Below are 20,920 nucleotides of genomic sequence, written 5' to 3' on the forward strand. Positions count from 1 at the left end.
AGAGAATTTAAGAGAAAAACAGAGGAGAAAATGGAAGGTGTGTGATACTCCATGCAGAGCTGGAGCTGAGATCAGGAGCACAATTTAAGATGTTCACCTTGGAAGGACGACCAGACTTGTAGCCTGAGACTGGAGGGGAATGGAAATGAATGGTTGAAATCATGGAGAAGTACATTTTGTGGAATCATGAGGCGATTTGCTAGAATTAGTGAAAGCTGAATTAGAAACAGTTGTTGGTACAGTAAAAATCTCTGTTTCACATACTCATGATGGAATCCACTCTCTGAAATGACTTTTCAGCATCTTAAACCTTGTCTTCTTTTTCCCCTAATTCTCAGGCTTTCCCTGCCTTCTCCATGGTAACTAGTGGTGTTTGTTTTATATTCCCTTCTGTAATAGCTAGTACTCTAAATCCTTGTCTTTATTGCACTGTAAATAAAATTTATCTCTATGCTTTTCTCCACCACTCGGCTCTTCATCTCTGTACCTTTGGCAGCAAGCCTTGCGATAGATACATTGTGAGTCAGAAAACATTGAATAGAAAGCAGCTAGCATCTACTGTTTGCTGATTCTGTTGTTGGCATCAACGTATCCAGAGCTTCATGGTTCAATTTTATGATCTCCATTTTTCAGATTTGGGAGACTGAGTTAATTGCACAAGATCACATTTAATAAGGGATAAAGTCATATTAGACCACAGGAAGTCTGACCCCAGAATACTTAGTCTTCACTGTTATCTTTATTATTTTTTTAAGATTTTATTTATTTATTTGACAGAGAGAAAGTGTGCGCACAAGTAGGGGGAGCAGGAGATGGAGAACAGGCTCCCCACTGAGCAGGGAGCCTGACATGGGGCTCCATCCCAGGGTCCTGGAATCATGACCTGAGCCAGAGGCAGATTCTTAACCAACTGAACGACCCAGGCGCCCCTCCACTGTTACCTTCATTGACTCTCCAAAAAGTCATTGACACTCAGATGAAAGTTGATGGGCTATGAATTTCTCAATCCCAAATTATGAACATATTAATTCTTTCAGATTTTCCCATAATGAGGGTTAGATTCACAATACTTTGAGAGTTAGAATTTCTTAGGTAAAGAATGGTGACCTTAAGGTACTTAATATTGATCACTCTTAATATCTTTATCAGTTTGTGAAGACGTCTGTAAATCACTGGTTTTTGAAACTTTCCTTAGGCTTTAGCTATGTTGAAAAAAAAATAGTTACATGCAAAATTGTGTGAGGTCAATTTAGATAATTTTTTAAATTAATACTTACAGGAGCTCCTCCTTAATAATATTTCTGGTGTTATTATCAGGATAAACACTCTCTTGAAGGTATCGTAAAGTGAAAAGAAAAAAATCTGCTGTGGCCACTTTTAAGCATGTCCTTTAATAACTCAGTCCTTCTGGATGAGCTAATGACCTGCCCTGCTCTCTTCTGGCTCTGCATTTCTGGAAGGTGGAAAGATAACTGTTTTCTAAGACAGTAGTTCTTAAACTTGAACGTACATCAGAATCACACAAAGGACTTGTTAAAATGCAGGTGGCTGTGTTCTACCCCAATAATTGTAGACTTAGTGTGAAGTGGGCCCTACCCCCGGGGGATGTAGCGTCAGTGTGAGGTAGTGCCCAAGAACTTGCATTTCCAACAGGTTCTCAGGTTACGCTATTGTTGCTGGTCTAGGGTCCACACTTGGAAAACTACTGTTCTGAACTACAGATGTCATAGCTTCAATTCTCAATATAGTAATAACTTTCATGGATTACTGGCCTTATCATCTCATCATTTCCTTTGAGAGTGAGCTCAGATCATCTCTTTCTACACAAAAGTCATTGTTTCTAGTAAATATGTTCTAACACTGAACTGGTTTATATCCAACAACTCAGTAAGCAATGTAACAGTTAATCTAACATGGGGATATATTGTGAAACCATTTTTTTTTCTTAAATAGTGAGCATGTTTCACTTCTTTAAAGTATTCTCACTGGATGCCAGTGAATGTAGCCCTCCCTATCTTGTCCTTGTCCACAGGTATTCCTCTATCCACCTTCACAGAGCCTGGCTCCTCATTTAGCTTTTCTCCTTTCTTAGATAATGTGAATCTTATTTCTATGTCACTTAACGCATAAAGTATGTATTTTCATATAACCCTGAACATATAACACCACCCTAACCACAACCATCAGTGACAACTTCCCTGGTCATTCTCATAGAATATAAGCTTAAATTCACTCCTGCTGAATAGTGACCAAGACAAATCTTTGGATTTATCTTTGACTTTAATCTGAGCATCTGGACCATACTCTTTAGGTTCCTATATGTAAAATTGCTGTAATTAAGTCACCTTGAGGGACAGATTGACAACTAGTCCTATGAATTACATTGTCCTGTTCACCACAGATATGGTTTAAAATGTTGCTTATTGTGTGTCTTGTTTATACAAGTTCAGAAGATCGATTCCATTCAGATCTTGAACCAGGAATCTTTTCTTTTTTCATTTTTTGTTTGTTTAAGAAGTTGGAGTATGTTTAACTCACAGAAACTATGAAATATGAAATTAGTATTTCCTTCCTTGCTTTTGTTCCTGTAAAGATCAGAGCCAATTTATGGCCCAACTACCAACTGTATGGGCTGTAAAAACATTTCTCTGCCACCATCAAAATGACAGTGTGCCACTTTCTTATATGCCACAATTTTCTCATTAAAAAGAGAATAAACTGTAATATGTATTTCTAAAATTTGCTTTAAAAACTTCTAAACCCAGTAGGAGGTACATTTTGAAAGTGACTATTATGCATTTCTCTTTATAACATATATATTAAAGTTACTTAGTTTTAGAGCCCATCTCTTCTACCCCATTTTAGCAGTCCTGTCATCTATTAGTTAACCCACAAATCCAGATACTTGTCCTGGAGTCTAGTATCAGAAACTCTACACCTCCAGGGTATTATAGATTAAACAGGGTTTACCACTTTGGAGGAAGCATGCCTTCATAAAGGGATTAAATTAACCTCCGTGACCCTCAGATGCACTTGTACTCATGTGACATTTCATCTTTTAACAACATACTGTGTGTGTGTGTGTGTGTGTGTGTTGTAACCATAAGCATTATTTCCTTGGTGTTTGAAACTTTGCCACAGTGAATTTTCTAGAATGATCCTACTTTCATCTGTTTCAATAATGCTTGCAACTACATCTATTGGTGTGAAAGAAAAATTGCACCAGACATGTTATAAAACAACAAGGAGGACTGTATTCAAGACTATTGAAACAGGGGTGAAGACTACTGGAATAGAGGAGATAGATTAAACTCAACTCCACTGAAACAAAAGGTGGGAGGATTTTTAAATGCTGGAGTGAGCTAATGGAAAAGTACTAGAAGGTATTAGGAGGGAGGACAGTCAATGGGATTAAGTCATCTGTGCGTCAGAATGATCCTTTCACTTTTCAAAGTTAGGCTCCTACCCTCCTATAGAGTACTAGGAGATAGATGCACTGTCTTCTTTAAGGATTACTTTTTAAAGGGATGGCTCCCAGATGCTTGAGAAGGACATTTCTTAAGATATTCTGGCTTGTAGGAGATTTACATCTCAAAGGGGCAGAGAAAGAATTTACAGTTGAATGTTTTCTAAAAGTAAATTTAGCTGTAAGAAAAGGGAGGTCAGGGGCCTAGAGTTAGGAGGAAACCTGTCTAATATTTGGTCATGCTGAGGGGAATATTTAGTTGGTCTCATCAATGGTATTGACTCTTCAAATTCTCACAGGACAAGAGAAGATAGTTCAGATAATTTATGGGCTCCTGGGTAACTCAGTCGATTGGGCATCTGCCTTCGGCTTGGGTCATGATCCCAAGTCCTGGGATCGAGCCCCGAGTCCAGCTCCCTGCTCGGCGGGGAGCTTGTTTCTCCCTCTCCCTCTGCTCCTCCCCCCTGCTCGTGCTCTCTCTCATGCTGTCTCTCTCTTAAATAAATAAATAAAATCTTTTTTAAATAGATAATTTATATAAATTTCTAGGGAACACAAATATATTTTTTTCTTGGTCATTTAACATACCCAGGTTATTTTTCTTGCTCTTTAATGTTAAAATGAAGGAATATATGTAAATGATGTAACCGTTGTTTTAATTTAAATTGAAATGTGCATGGATCTGGTCATAATATTTTGTGTATCAAGAAACAAAACGAACAAAACAAACAGTGATCTCATGTCACCGAACATGGGCAGCAGAATGGAAGGTAGAAGATTAAGGAAAATATCCGTGGCCTCCAATTATGGCAAACTAAGTTACAAAAATTCTTTCCTTCTCAACAAAAACTGGCTTTACATCTATAAATGAATAATAAAATCCAAATGAACTAAAAAGAACTAGATATTATGCCATGACAATTGTGATGCAGGTGAGCAAAGCCAGCTGATTTATTTTCATAAATATTATCTCATATTTTGCCAGTCACAGAAACCAGTAAAAAAGAGATTTTCAAGAAGGAAGAAAGAGTCAATAACGTAAAGTGATAGGAAGTACAAAATGTAAGTGATACATAAAAATGGAAAAGAACTGGAAAAAGTCATTATGTTAATTGGTTAAGAGGTTATTGCTAACCTTTGAGTCTTCAATGCTGTAATAGCACCTGTAAAACCCGTGTGTGAACTGGCCAGGTGAATGAGTGCAAGATGAAACAGCGAGAGTAACTGGTGTTTCACTTTTTTTTTTTTAAAGAAATATGCCACAAAGAGTTTGAAGGACTATTAGGGTTAAGGAAATTTTTCTAAGTTTAGATGTGACCTAGATAATTTTCTACTCTAAGAGTAAATAGCATATGGAACAGAAAATATTGAAATTTCAAAAGCAAGTGGATAACCAAAAGAATGCTGGGCACCAGGGTTTAGTGAGAGAGGTTGGCAGATGGGCAGAAAGAGTTTAGAAAGGGAAAAGGCCCCAGCTTTGAGACACAAAATAAGGAAAACAAGAAAGGTAAAGAAAGATTTTTAGTTTCAGTTAGTCTCATTGTTTTCATCCAGTTTTTACTGCTAGGTGATCGATTCCATAAATATTAAGGATGTACTATTTTCAAAACGACTTCAAAAGAACTATATTTAGCACAGGCCTTTCAAAGCTGCACTTCATTTGATAACTGTTTGTAGTCCTGGGTCTTTAAAAACTAACAAAAAATATAATTCACCCTGGATACATTCTTATTTCTCATAGTGAAAGGGTATTATTAAATTTGATAGGAAAGGTGAACTCAAACTACCTGCTAATTTGTGACATCATAGGGAGGTAAGTTGTGCTGCTTAATATTCTCTTATTCAGATAACTGGTGCAAAGACAAGCTGTCAAATACCATTTATGTTGTAGCTATTGTATGAAATGTTTGTGTTTATTTAGGACATTGTATAGTAATTGATTGATAATTGGTAATTGATTGATGATTTAGGTCTGAAATGATAAGAATGGCAAAATCATAATATAATGATATTATTTGAGTCCACTTCTTTTCCCTTTTCTCAAAGTAGGATTTATACCAAAAAGCAAAATTTGTGCCTATCTAAAAGATCCTTTCTTACTTTTAATTCCTACCCAAAATACTTACCTGCAGTTATTTTATTGAGCAAGGACATTTAAAAGACAATTAAAATTCAACCATACTTCGCTTAAACAATTTGAATGATTAACTATAGTAATTAGCTTTGAGTAAATTCATAAAATAAATAGAGCCTTGCTACTTCATAATTAAATAGAACCCCAACTTCCTGCATCTAATTCTGTATTCAGATGATTAGGGGTGCTATTTTAAAGTACTTTCAGGAAATGGGTATAATGATTTTGTTGTTGTTGTTGTTCCTGCATTATTAATGAACTTTCATTCAGACTACAGATTGGCAATTGGAGTTGTTAGATAAAGGGAAGTGAGTATATGAATTTTCCTAATAATATATACCAAAAAAAAGGCCTCCCCACTCCTATCCATCCTCTAGAAGCTTTACTGCTTCTTATAATAACATTTTAAGTACTTTTTTATAACAACATAAGGTGTAAATAAGTAAATATTGTTATTTCCTCAAGCAACTGAGCTAGATTAAGCCTTACTAATTTATATCAATAATTGCAAATTGTATAGAAGCTAGTACACTTAATTCCTTTTTAATGTTATTTGCATATTCCAAAATGTGCATTTCCAAGATAGGAACAAACTGATATATTAAATTTTTTAAAATGCTGTTTGGCTGGAAAAGGAAAGAGATGACACACTGCTGTTGGTGCTGATAGGTTTATGACATGGCTCTGAAATATGTTTTATAACTTCAGTGCGCCATTAGATACATCTGAGCTTAAAGATATTTCCCTTTCCTTTAGTTTTCCAGTCATAAATTTTATTTTCACAGAAGAACCACATCTTGTCAATTATTTTGTGATGCTCATAATGGAAATTCCTGAAACATTAAGAATGGAATCTGATTTTAGAGTCTTTTCAGTGATTCTCATCAATTTATAGATTCTCTTACTTTATTCTGTGAGATACTGGTCCTGAAAGATGTTCCATAAATAAAGGTTTTTAAAAATATATACTAAGACCCTGTCTAGGAGTATTGCAGTATGCGTGTTAACATGTTCAAAGCTCTGAGAAGTTCTGCAGGAAAGCAAACTTTTATTCATACAGTCAGCCCCCAAACTTTATCTGTTGTGCTTTCTTTTAACATGATCCCTCTTGACCATTTTCTGAAATGTTTTGGCCAATACTATTTCAGATAATATAACTGCGCTTAAATGTCAATTTTCTTCATTCTTTCATCTTTCCTTAGAAATGATTATCAACTGAACTCTAAAGCATGTAAATAAGCCCTTTTGCATGAAATTCAGGCTCCTTACAAAAGAGGGATGAGTAACAGATATTACATTCAATAGCTGACGTCCCTGACACATTATATGACTAGGATACATAACTAGCTAGTCAGTGGCCATGATAGAATGAGGTCTCCTGAGTTTTTCTGTACAGAATCCCCTTCCTTACATACATCCCTATGTTAATACTGTTTATTCATCAAGTATCATTCTGCTCCCACAACAAAAGCCCTGAACCTTAGAGGACATCAAATCCTTCTCTTTCCTCTATCCTATTCCTCCTGCCCTGAGGCATCTCAGAACACAGGACCACCAAACAAAGAGTTAACATGGACATATCATACTGAATAGAAACGATTGGAATTTGTAAAGTTAATGCTTTGAAATGTCAGCTTTAATTAAATTTGACAAAAGCTCTTGAATACCAACTGTACCAAGGAACCAGCTTCAAAATTTGGAACAATAAAGAAGAATAAGGCATGACCCCACTCCCTAGGTGTTCACAGTCTCCTTGAAAAGAAAGACAGACATCTAATTATAATAAGACATTATATATACTATCATTTGCTATTTCTTAAGTTGCTTTGACGATGTAATTTATTTCCAACTGTTTATTCAATTGGCATCATGTGGGACTGGCAAACACTCGTTTTCCACTTAAATATTTTATTGTCTTAAACAGAAAATAAGTAGAAAATCAATTTTTTTATTTGTCTGATGACATGATTAATGATTTCTAGATCCAGTTTTCATGTTGTCCAGAATCCTACTGATATTATAAGAATTGGTATACTTGGAGATTTTTAACTAATTTAACTACTTAGAAGAGTGGACAGTGGTCACTCTGTGTCTCATCATTCTCCTAAAAGAGATTCTTAGCAGAGGTTAAAAAGCTGACATCTGATATTTCATATCTGCAAAGAGATGCTTCCTCGTTAAAAATATAAAACATGTTTAATGTCATTTAATTTAATATCACTTTTTGTTCTATCTACAAATTATATTTTATTGGAACTACTGTGTGCTGTATACTTGTAGAACATTTGACAAGCATCAGTGCATTTAATAATTTTAAGTCTGTAGTTACAGGCAGGATACAGTCTCATAGCCTCCTCTTTGCCTTCATCTGTATTGAGCTTATATTCCTGGAGGCCACAGGCACAGACTTCTCCAAAGCCAGTAGTCTCTCTTTCAAAGATAAACTCAAGAAGTAATCTAATTTTAAATAATGGAAGTCTTCTTCAGAACTGTAGACATTCATGGGCAAAAACACACTTTTACCTCTAGGGAAAGGTCAGCAGCAAGCCCCACCCAGATCTTTGCAGGGGCCTTGCTTTAATACACTGGTTTCATTCTGTTCGCAGAGCACCTTTAAGTGCAGCTAGAATATCCTCACGAGTAACTTGTCAAAAGTGAATGTGGGCCAAGTTTGTATTCAGTTCTCACAATATTAAAAAAACGGGGCTATGGGTTATATGGCAGTGTTTCTAAACTGATTATCCAAAACAGAGGCTCAGCTTGATGCCAATTCTTTACATGAACTGCCAGACTAAACAAGTACCTTTTGAGGTTCATCCATCACAATTTATGATACATTAAGCTAAATCTAATGTTCTCTCAGGCTGGTGTTAGGGGATTTTCAATAGTCAGACTAAGAAATTGCATTTGGGGAAAGGGATTTCTCCTTTCTTTTTACGTAGAATTTCTTTAGTTCTATAGAGTCTTGTTATGTCTATTGGATTCTTGTTATACTCTGGTACTAATCGCAGATTGATTTTAAGCATTTGAAATCTTAACTGGTTAGCAGCAAATGACTTTAAATTAACATTGCATGAACTATTGTAAATTATTCGCTGAAAAAGAGAGTGTTTAATTATAAACGAAGAAACCTGCTTCCCAGATGATTAACTATATTAAACACTTTATATTTTCAAAGCTCTACACTATTGCTAATAAGCTGTTTCTCACAGTGGGTCTCAGAGGGAGCCTAATACTATCACCTCCTATTTTTATAAATGATGCACTTGACCCATAAAAATTAAATTGCCTATATTGGACCACATAGAAATGAAAAACTAGACTTAGGTTTCATGATCTTAATGTACCTGTGCTTAGTTTACAGAGCCATGCTTTTAGTTTTCTGAAAAGCCGAAGTTAGAAAATCAAATAAATTTAATTGAACTTACTAGAGATGGTGACGTGCACGCACGCGCATGCGCGCGCGCACACACACGCAGGATTTCTTTTTCCTTAGAACTTTTCTGTTCTGTATGTGAAAGTAGGTGTTCTGTTTTAGGGTAACATAAAACAAACTCAGTGAGATGGCTCTCCAGTCAAATGATCCATGCTACTTACTCTGATGTTCCTTAACTTTAGCTCACTTGCCAGACTGACTTGTCCCTCTTTTCCTTTTTAGAATCTGTCATTTGGAAGACTAATGCTATTGACACTGGCCAAGTTATAGAGTGGTCTGATACTGAGAAAAACACATATTTGTAGCAATGAGTTCATTTTAAAAGCCCACTTGATGATATTGCTTTTTATAAAAAAATATAGTTGTATATCATATTGAATTTTATTTATTAATCATTAGATTTATAATCTTTAATTTTTTTTCACTTTGGATTTTAAAAGTTATTTTCCATGAATAAAGCAGTTTGTAACACATAATATATATTGTGATTTTATGTTGTTGGTTTTTTAAATCCGTGGTTTTGGATTGTTTTTGTTAAGTCTATCTAATCTAATGAGTTTTCAGTTCTCTCAATAGCAGTATCAGTTTAATATGTCACTACGCAGGGAACAGAGCTAGAGAATAGTAACTGCCTAGTTAATAAATGGTAGGGCGCCTGGGTGGCTCAGTTGGTTGGGCGACTGCCTTCGGCTCGGGTCATGATCCTGGAGTCCCGGGATCGAGTCCCCATTGGGCTCCCTGCTCGGCGGGGAGTCTGCTTCTCCCTCTGACCCTCCTCTCTCTCATGCTCTCTGTCTCTCACTCTCTCTCAAATAAATAAATAAAATCTTTAAAAAAAAAAATAAAAATAAATGGTAGTCACTAAAACATCAGAATTTTTGTTTGTATATGGCCACCAACGTAATTTTGGAATGAAATTTATTCTAACTGTATCTCCATATAAAGCTATTAATAAATTAATATATACATTTAAATTTTGAAAATTAAGAATTGTCTGTTTAAAATTTTTATTTAGGCATATCATCTTTCTATAGAAATAGAAAAAGGAAAATTCTTACCAAATAAGAGGAAACTCTTTTGAATATTATGGTGCTAACAAAAGTAAATGCTCCTTGACATACTATTTTCTCAGGACTGTTAAAAAAAAAAAGAAAAAATATTACATGATATGGTTTACTTTGTGTTATAGAATTTTAATTGCAGGGGTGCCTGGGTGGCTCAGTCAGTTAAGCATCTGCCTTTGGCTCAGGTCATGATCTCAGGGTCCCGGGATGGAGCCCCGCATCGGGCTCCCTGCTCGGCGGGGAGTCTGATTCTCCCTTTCCCTCTGCCTCTCCCCCAGCTTGTCCTCACTCTCTCACGTGCTCTCTCTCTCTCTCAAGTAAATAAATAAAATCTTAAAAAATTGCATTTGAATTACATTTGAATTACATGTGCTCAATGTGCTACAGAAATTTAATCATTTGAATTATATGTGCACAATATTATATACCAAATATAATAGCCAAATATAGGCATTTTCAGCACATTTATCTTCCTAGATACAAAGTCTTATTTCAGTGCCAATAAAAATATAAATGTATGGCACTGGATAATAGAATGACATAATTTCTCCTAATTTCATTTACAGTCATGTACTGATAAAGATAGGGTTAGGAATAAATAAGGTTCATAAATTGCATTTTATTGTGGAAAAATGTAATGAATAACAATAGAAGAATGTGATTTAAATATTTGTTTTTTGGTGTTTTCATTAAGATTGAAGCTTTGCACCTTTTCTAAACAATATATTTTTTAAGATTTTTAAGTAATCTACATGCAATGTGGGGCTAGACTCACAACTCTGAGATCAAGAGTCTCATGCTCCACCAACTGAGCCAGCCAGGCACCCCTTCTAAATAATATTTTAAAAGATTCTCTGACAATCAAATTTCTTCAAACTTCTAATATATACTATGTAGAGTGTGGTTTTTCTGGACATGAGTATCATAAAGGTTGGATGGATAAATTGGACTGTAATCGATGAGTACACAATTTGCTGTACCAATATATGAGGGTAAGGGTTATGTCTACTTTGTTCATCGTGTGTAATAAGGGCCTTATCTAGTACCTAGTCATGAACAGGAGCCCTATACATTTTTCTTGAATAAAAAGAAAGATACAAACATCATTTTTGATATTCATTTATCTCTCCTCACTAAAATGCAAACAAAAAAGCAGATAAAAATATTTGGGGCTGACGAGTAAAAAAAATTAAAAAAAAATTTTAAGATTAAAACTGTATTAAGCTCTAGTGCATTCTTATGTAGTTCTATAGATTTCCATGGTATTTCCTGGCCTTAATGGAATGAACTAAGGAAAATCGGGTTAAACTCAGCAAAGGTTACCCAGAATGCAGTTAGAAGGCCTCCACTATCTGTGGGTCTTCTAAATTCACGTCATTTTTGCCAGTGTCATTTATATATGGTTTGATGGTAAAAGTGAATGGTCAATATTTTATTCTAATAATTATGTTGCCACACATATGCTACATATTGTCATATAGGGATATAAAGTGATATAAAGGAAAGGGAAATGGATAGGATGTTAGTAAAGAGAAGAATGTGTGTCTAAGAATCACTGCCAGGAAAAGGAACAAACCCTATTGTTTATTGAATCCCACAGTATCATTCAAAGTTCAGAACTGGTGCCCTTAGGAGACCAGTAGATGCTCCTCCAGAAGCCTCTGGTAGTCAGCACTGCTGACCCAGGCTGTGAGAACGGTACTGACCTTGCACCCAGAAAGCACTGCTGTTAGGATACAGACACAGCATGTTTTCCAAACCATCTGCCGAGAGGTTCCTCTGGCCATCTGCACGAGAGAGCCAGCAAACAGTTTCAACTGGAAACATCTATGTATGGTGGAATAGAACAGTCACAGCAAATGTTTTGAAAACAGTTTTCTTTTTCAATTCAGATTATTTCAATCTATGAAAATGCATTATGAATGTGAACTGACTCAACTCTTACCAAACTAGTTTTGGTCAGCACGTAGATAAAATCGTAGAAGAATTTTCTTTAATCTGACATTTGTGCAATATTTGAGTTGTCTGGGAAATTGTGCCCTCATTAAGGGATGGCATAGATATCGAATTGGGCTTAATGATCCATATTATTACTTTTAACTCTAATACTTAATGATGTTATATAAACAAGTTGCATCATTTGTTCAAAATTCAATGGCAACAATGTTTAAGTATCACATATAGACTTAAAGCATCTTTTATGTCACTGGAAGATATTACCCAATTTATAAAAATCACTGCTTAGAGTCTCTAAGTGACTTAGGTCTTCAGATATTTCCAGATTATTTGAATGAGGTTTATTGACGTGCACCCTACCTGGGAATAACAAAGAAACATATATACATTTTATTTCATTTTGTTTTACTTTGTTTCAGCTCAGAGATGATTACCTAAGTGAATGAATCTTTAACATTGTGGAAGTAACACTAACTACTTATGGAACTTTTATGTTTTAGCATTAAAAAAAGGACGATTTTGGATCACACCAGATCCTTATCACAAAGATGACAACATCCAGATTGGGCGTGAGGTGAAAATATCTTGCCAAGTAGAAGCTGTTCCTTCTGAGGAGTTAACATTTAGTTGGTTTAAAAATGGTCGCCCATTAAGAAGTTCTGAGCGGATGGTTATTACACAGACTGATCCGGATGTCTCCCCGGGAACGACAAACTTGGACATCATTGATTTAAAATTCACGGATTTTGGGACATACACATGTGTAGCATCTCTGAAGGGAGGAGGAATATCTGATATCAGTATTGACGTTAATATATCCAGCAGCACAGGTAAGAAGCATATTTGTGATACAAAAGATGTTCACATTGAGAATAATTTCTTTATGTTTAGCAAACAAAAGTCTTCAGCCATGCTAAGACTTCATTCTTATTCTTTAAGTTTCCTAAAACCAAAATCTAACATTCTGAATGCCCAATAAATATCACGTTAAAAGTGATATTTTTATTTTGATTTAGATTTACATGAGATTTCTATTTTTGTTATTTCTATTTGTTATTTCTATTTTGATTTAGATTTACATGAGATTTTATAGAAATACTGAAAATAAAAGTAATAACATTGGCTATGATAGGTATAGGCTTCCAGATTAAATAATAACAGTTTTTTTTTAATTAACTAGGAAACCTCTATAGACTCTAAAATTATATTAATTAATAAAGTTAAACAACAAATGCCTAAAGAGCTAAGACAAATTTTGGAAATGTTAAACAAACAAAATATTTAATCCTAAGAAGAAAATACAGATTTATAAGAAGTGTATTTTCCACCAATGAAAACCAACAATAAAGGTGTTAAACTTGTAATCAGATATAACTTTCTGAAGAAAGTTTTGATAGAATCTCTTCACAATGAGAATGATTAAATAAAAAATATATATATTGGAGTGAAATTCCTTCTTTTAAAGTTAGAAATGAAAAATGTTACCCATTTTCTCTCAATTAAATGTATACATGAGGTAAATTATAGGATTATGGCATGGGAGGACATGCTAGCTTACCTCTTAGGATGTTTTAAAGCCCTGTGATTCTGTGAACTACAATCAGTGTGCATCCAGACAACACTTTATTTGTTTTGCCAGCTTGTTACCAGACCGAATTTCAATTTAGGATTTCTATATAATTCGAGGGTGAATAATAACGTGTTGAAAACATAGAGCACACGTGTAGCCGGCAGACATACTGTTTTGAGAACATTTAAATGGCTTTTCCTTTCCAGTCAGGTAGCATTTTGACTTTCATCCAGTAACAGATTGACCTGTGATTTTGTATCTTCTCATGATTCTAAGTTGCAGTGCATGCTGGATTGATTTTACTCCTTAAGGGATATAGGTCCATTCTTCAGGCTGACCAAATGTGCTTACTTTTCACATTCTGTATTATTTCTAAGAGAGAGTCCATTTTTATCAGCTACCGTTAATGTAAAAGGAGGTTAGAGTGATGAGAGTTACTTGTGTTTGGACAGATATCCCTTTCTAGGAAAAATAATAATAATTAATAATAATAATAACTATTTGACTAATAACTGTTATCTAACCTTTATTTCCAAATCAGTGCTAGCACCAGGAGATGGACTCATTTTAGGATATCTAATAGAAAGCTCTTGATGTGCTTGGTCATCATTCATTGAATTTTTCATTCAGTCAACAAATATCCATTGATTGCCTACGTTAGTGTGCTAGGTGATATCCCACAGTGGTATTTCCTGTCAGAATGACAACAATTTTGTAAGATCCGGGATTATCTGTCCTTATGTATGAGGGACGATTTTCCAGAATTATGAGCATTGCTTTTTTGTTTGCTTGTTTGCATGTTTTTGTTTGCTTGTCATTGCTGTTGTTTTCAGAACCAGTGACACAAACCCAGATCCAAAGAATTCAGGCTGCTTTCGAAACAGGCTTGTCTGATGATAGCACAGTTCATACAACATTAAACTTAGACAAAAGAGGAAGCATAGAATGGGCAGAAGAAAGGAGCATTATATAATATCTACAAAATTAGTTAATATACGACTTACATTACCCACTTCAAACTCTGTACCTTAAATGGCAGAGAAGATAATTAGCATTGATTCGTGAACTTTCTAAAAATCCTAAAAGAAAAATGCCAAAAGATGATCAGAAAAGCAGAATATATTCGAGAAATGCCTCTTAGTAATAAAAGTTTACTTGTAATAAGTAAAATTTCTTAAATGATTATTATTCTATCTGGTTACCAAAAGTAGCAACACTAGAGATAAAAGAGATAATATGAAGTCCTCTTTCAAAACACTCCCCTTTGCTGTCCCCCACCCATCTTAGACAAACCTGGTTATTATCTGTCTCCTCCTTGGAGTGGAAGCTCCCTGAAGCCTGGGTCTTTGTCAGTATGGTTCATTGTTGTAATTTCTGCATTGGAACAATACATGGTACTTCGAAGGTATGCAAAGGTAATGGTTAAATAAAGAAATGAGCTAATTTATTCACGTAGCTTTCCTTTCTAGGTTTTCTTTCCTCCTGTTTCCTCTGAAACATAGGCATTTGGCATCTCTCTTCCCGCTCTTGTAATTCCCTACTGACTTTAAGAAAAGTTGTTCAGCATACCAGTTTATACTGTGATTTAAGATGTTATCACTCTTACGGGCCGGAATGGTTCCATCATTTGTGGTGTCCAGCGAAAATATGAAGCAGGCCTCTTGTTCAGAACTTGCTAAGAATTTCACGATGGCAACATCAAAGCATTAATTTAAGCGCAGGGCCCTTCCAAGTGAGTCTGCATAGGTGGCATGGTCATGGGGCTGGTGGCCTGAGCAGGGCATTGTATTCTGATAGAAGGGCCTGGAGAAGATGTTTAACCCAAAGGATGAGTCACTGAAGGCAATCACATATTTTATCTTTATGCCAAATCTAGCTTTGATGTTCTGTTTTGATTACAGTAGAATGGAATACCAGATTATAAAATAAAGATTTATAGATCTGAGATTGTGTGATCCAACTGGTATCGAAAAAATTATTTTCATCCTCACATAGTAGAAGACTACACTTAAAGCAGTGCTTTAATATGAAATACAGGAGATATTCCTGGGGGTAGAGTTTGAACAGTGAGAATGAGCAGACTATAACATGGAGGAAAATCTTGGACTCCATTAATTCTGTGAACCACACAGGAAGATTCAGAGGAGATTCCCACAGATTGGACGAGTAAAGTCGAAGAGAAAGAAACTACTGTTAAGATATAAGTAAATATGTGGGGACCTCTTAGATTCTGGATTTTGCTAGTTCTATTATTACTATTTTAGGGAATTTGGGATTGACCAAGTGGTCAGTAATTTTGTTATGTGTTAGACATTTTCTGTATGTTAAATGTACGCTATTTAGGGTGACATCCTAAACTTAAAAAAAAAAAACCCTAAACCTTTTGTATGTCATACAAAATCTTACATTGAATCCTAGTTGCTCCCATGTTTAAGAGACATATAAGAAATTTATTAAGATGAGAGTGAGGCCCCATAAGGCACTTCTGCCTAATACAGTTAGAAAACCTTTTTTTTTTTAAATGACAGCCACATCTCTAGATATACTTTGGAGGACTTTTAAAACTAAAATATAAAATATCTCAGGAAGGTAATCCTGAGTAAATCCAGGTAAATCCTAGTTTACAGAATTATTAATATTTTTAAAACATAATGATTTGATTTTAGAAAAACTGAAGAGAAAGGCTACATGTATTTTGGAATTTGTCTCATACATTTGGTTGAATAATACAAACTATGATATGTGATGATAGATTATATCTTATTTCCACATTAATTCAACGTTAGCTTTTTTTTTGTCCTAACTCTGTAAACGTTCAAATTATTTTATTGTAAGTATTTGTTGTTTTGTTGATTCAAAATCCATGTTTCTGGCAGATTCTTCTACTGCATTATTGCTCTGTTTCTGGTTCCATGTCATATGATGATGGACAAATGGGCCTTGCTCATAAGGACTTTACTATCTAAGTTATCAGATGACATAGAAATTAGGCCCAGTATATAGTGGGAAGGAAGCTGTACTTAAATTTGATCAGACTTCTGTAGTAATTGTGAATGTTTTCTTCAATATTGGCCCAGGAAAGTTTCAGAGGATAATGACATTTGAGTTAAATCTTGATGGAAGTAGCATTGTGATAGAGACAGTGGAGGGAGGGGACAGCTGGCAAAATCTACAGGATGAAGAAAGTCCCAGGGATATTAGGTGATTCTTCATGTTCTGCTTTTACTATAGGATTAATATTAATTGATATTAATATAAGCAAGTTATATTAATGGAATTAATTAATTAATTTATAGTAACTTATCAGTTAAAAATAAATCTTCTGAAATTCTCATTGTTACAATTCAATTTTGTTAAATGAAAATCTTCCACGCCGAAAAATGCATGTGAATTTAAGCCTAAAATTTCAGCAACACTTAAAATCAACCCTTAAATTATTTTCACCTGATTGTTATTCATTTGAACAAATACAATTGTTATCATAGATATTTAATTTTCAGAAGGTTTGCCGAAAAATATTCCATTGCTTCCTCCAGTGTTGTTCTGTGGCAAAGTCTTTAGGTACTTGTTAGCTTGCATGTTCTCCTCTGCATGACCTGACAAACTTATAGGTTTATAGGAAACACAGAAGCATCTGCATCATGCTCAAAAATATAAACTGTGAGACTGGGTGGAATTCCCAAGGTGAGACATCTGGTGGGCAAATAGAGCAGAAGACTCAATACAGATCTGATTATTTTTTTCCTCGCTTATTAGAACACAGGAGCATTTTGTATAGCAGAAAATTGAACTACACTTAGGGAATTAAAGCAGAGGCAACAACATAAGCATAGGTGCACAGAGGTGACCAAGTGAGAAAATCAGTTTGAAATTTTAGCTTTGCGGGTGCCTGGGTGGCTCAGTCAGTTAAGCGACTGCCTTCGGCTCAGGTCATGATCCTGGAGTCCCGGGATCGAGTCCCGCATCGGGCTCCCTGCTCGGCGGGGAGTCTGCTTCTCCCTCTTACCCTCCTCCCTCTCATGCTCTCTGTCTCTCATTCTCTCTCAAATAAATTAAAAAAAAAAATCTTAAAAAAAAAAGAAAGAAATTTTAGCTTTACTGCTGAGTACCTGACTGGTTACTATAATTGTGATGATTAACAAATGTCTGTACAAGTATTCACATCAGTGAAATAAAAGTTCTTGATAACATAGGGAGGTGGTACACAACTAATAAGAATAGTTAATGAGCTGGAAGGCAAAAGAAAAATATAATTAAGTCCAATTCACTGATTTGCTTCTTTGCCCTTTTCCAGTTAAGGAAGAATAGCAACTCATGAAATTCTGCTGATTAAAACTAAGTTCTGTAGAATGACTATAGGTGAATGATAGATCCTTTTATGTAACAGGAAGCCATAAGTAAAACCCACACATGTAAGATCTGACAGTGCTTTGATCAGAGGAAGCTTCCATGCAGTCAGAAGTTATGTAATTGCTTCCTAAATTACTGGACCCAGAAAAAATCATTTTCTTCCTTGACTCCAAAATTATGAAGTTCAATCCATAACCTCTAAATTAATGGTGAAGAACAGAGGCCAGCCATCTTTTTCTGTAAAGGGCCAGATAGTAAATATTTTCGGCTTTGTAGGCTATGTGGTTTCTGTTGCTACTATTCTACTCTGCTATTACAGTGGGAAAACTGCCACTGACAATAAAATGAATGAGCACGGCTGTATTCCAATAAAACTTTATTTACAAAATTAGGTGATGGGCCATATTTTGTCCACAGGCCATGGTGTGCTAATCTCTAACCTAGATTTTGGAACTCTATTAAGAATTAAAATAATAACAAAACTGAATTCTGTGGACATATTAGGAAACTCAGTTAAACCCACAAATAACTGTTATTTGTGTATACAACCATTAATATATTTTCTATAGATTGACGCAGAATCTCAATCTTTCTCTATTCCTCATTCATTTGTATATCTTGAGTCCCTTGTTAAGCTGATCATTGTCTGCTAGAGCGGTCCGAGTTCTAGAATTATACATCAGGGTCTCCTGAGATTACTTGAAATTGCTCAAGTCTCATTCCTAACATACAGTATTTTCTGCTGCTATTCTATTCTACTTATGACCTCTTCCACCTATCTTGTATCTGTTTCTAAATTTTTTAAAAATTTTTTAATTAACATATAATGTATTATTTGTTTCAGGGGTACAGTCTGTGATTCATCAGTCTTACACAAGACACAGCGCTCACCATAGTATATACCCTCCCCAATGTCTGTCACCCAGGCACCCCATCCCTCCCACCCCCCCCCCATCTCTGGGCTGGGCGACTAATTTTCAATATAGTTCTTTTTTTTTATGTTATGTTAATCACCATACATTACATCATTAGTTTTTGATGTAGTGTTCCATGATTCATTGTTTGCGTATAACACCCAGTGCTCCATTCAATACGTGCCCTCCTTAATACCCATCACCAGCCTAACCCATCCCCCCATGACCCTCCCCTCTAAAACCCTCAGTTTGTTTCTAGAGTCCATCGTCTCTCATGGTTCGTCTCCCCCTCCGATTTCCCCCCCTTCATTTTTCCCTTCCTACTATCTTTTTTTTTTTTTTAACATATAATGTATTATTTGCTTCAGAGGTACAGATCTGTGATTCAACAGTTTTACACAATTCACAGTGCTCACCATAGCACATACCCTCCCCAATGTCTATCACCCAGCCACCCCATCCCTCCCAACCCTCCACCACTCCAGTAAACCTCAGTTTGTTTCCTGAGATTAAGAATTCCTCATATCAGTGAGATCATATGATACATGTCTTTCTCTGATTGACTTATTTTGCTCAGCATAAAACCCTCTAGTTCCATCCATGTCTACATTTTAAAAAAATTTTCTTTGAATGGCTGAGGAGACAGTGAAAAAAAACACAACTTTAAAAAAATGAGGCACATTCTGAACTTCAGAGTCTCCTGATTATGGGGTCAGTTTGCTTTTTTCTGAATAGCTGATTGGCCACTTTTCACACTGGCCTCAGGCAGGACTGGTTCTTACAGACTAAATTTACTCTCAGTGCTGAAGCTTCCTCTCTCAGTTGACTCTGGTGCTTATTGGAAGGGGTATTATATCTGTCCTTGATATGGGCCAGAAAGCAGCATTGCGTTCTGAGCAGTGTGTCAGTAGGGAGACTGTTGCTTTAAAAAACAGTGAATTATCTCTTCTACAGTCTTTCCCACTTTCTTCTCATTGACTGTTCTCTTCTCTTACAGTGTTGGGACTGGAACTAAATGTGGCTAGCATATATCTTTACTGTGGTACTTAGAGCCTTAAATTGCTGTTGTACTTTGTGAATTTCTGAGAGAGACACTGAACTGCAACATACTGTTTTTAATCACCTCATACACAGAACGTTCCTTAGGAAATATTGGGCTATGCATACTCATAGAGATACCTAATTCCTTTCATCTGTGCTTTCAGTAAAGGATAGTATTACTGGTAACCTGTATGGTGGGCATGCCTATAGAAGTCATATTTAGGTATAGTAAATTTTACCAAGAAGAATATTTTATGCTTAACATTGCTTACTTGAAAGTAAGTTTTACTCTTTAAATTAAAAGTTTTCATTTTAAAAACTATTTAATAATTTGGAATTATTTCTTCTGCTCACTTATGTGAATCTTGCACTGTTCAGTGGCTGATGCAGGTTTTCTGCAAAGGAGACATGTAAATGCAACAATCTAGAAGTGTTAGGAGTAGCTAGGGAACTTGTCTGGAATCTGTGTTCATATAACTACTATGGCTTTTATTTAGATTGTATGTTTAAGATAATAAAATTAGTAGAAATAGCAAAGTTTTCTAAAGATGTTTATACTCGCTCTTAAGTAAGTTTAAGAAAATATCAGTTGTCCATATCAAATATTATTACTTGCATTCCCTCTTACTATTATTGTCATTTAGTTTCAGGTAGCATTAATAGAGATTGTAGCATTTGGACTTATGTCTAATTCTGTGTTGTCTTTGATAACAACCATTCAAATAGTCAAAAACCCATGCTTGAATATTTTTAAGGTTAAAGGTACCTTCATAAGGCCTACCAAGTACCATATTAAAATGTGATGAATGACCTAAGAGAGAAATTGTTAAATCACACAAAATTAAGGCAAAGACCTTTACAGAAACCTCCTGAAATTTCTGAAGTTTTCTTAATGGAAATAGGAACACCACCACAAGAAATGTACACAGTATTTATGACTCATTATCAGTATTTTTTCCTTCCATCTGGTATATCTGACCTTTATTTCA

At 35.2% G+C, this 20,920-nt stretch overlaps 1 protein-coding gene across 1 annotated transcript in view; it reads left to right on the plus strand.

Annotated features, from left to right (window-relative positions):
* The window catches only part of MDGA2 (MAM domain containing glycosylphosphatidylinositol anchor 2), a 764,225-nt gene that overhangs the window by 537,544 nt on the left and 205,761 nt on the right, over window positions 1–20,920 (plus strand). The window contains exon 7 of the mRNA XM_081829766.1: window positions 12,522–12,886. Coding sequence (XP_081685892.1) covers window positions 12,522–12,886 — 365 coding nt within the window. The remainder of the gene's footprint in view (window positions 1–12,521; window positions 12,887–20,920) is intronic.

Source organism: Leptonychotes weddellii, chromosome 9, assembly GCF_054177405.1.
Source record: "Leptonychotes weddellii isolate Sample4059 chromosome 9, ASM5417740v2, whole genome shotgun sequence".
NCBI lineage: Eukaryota > Metazoa > Chordata > Mammalia > Carnivora > Phocidae > Leptonychotes > Leptonychotes weddellii.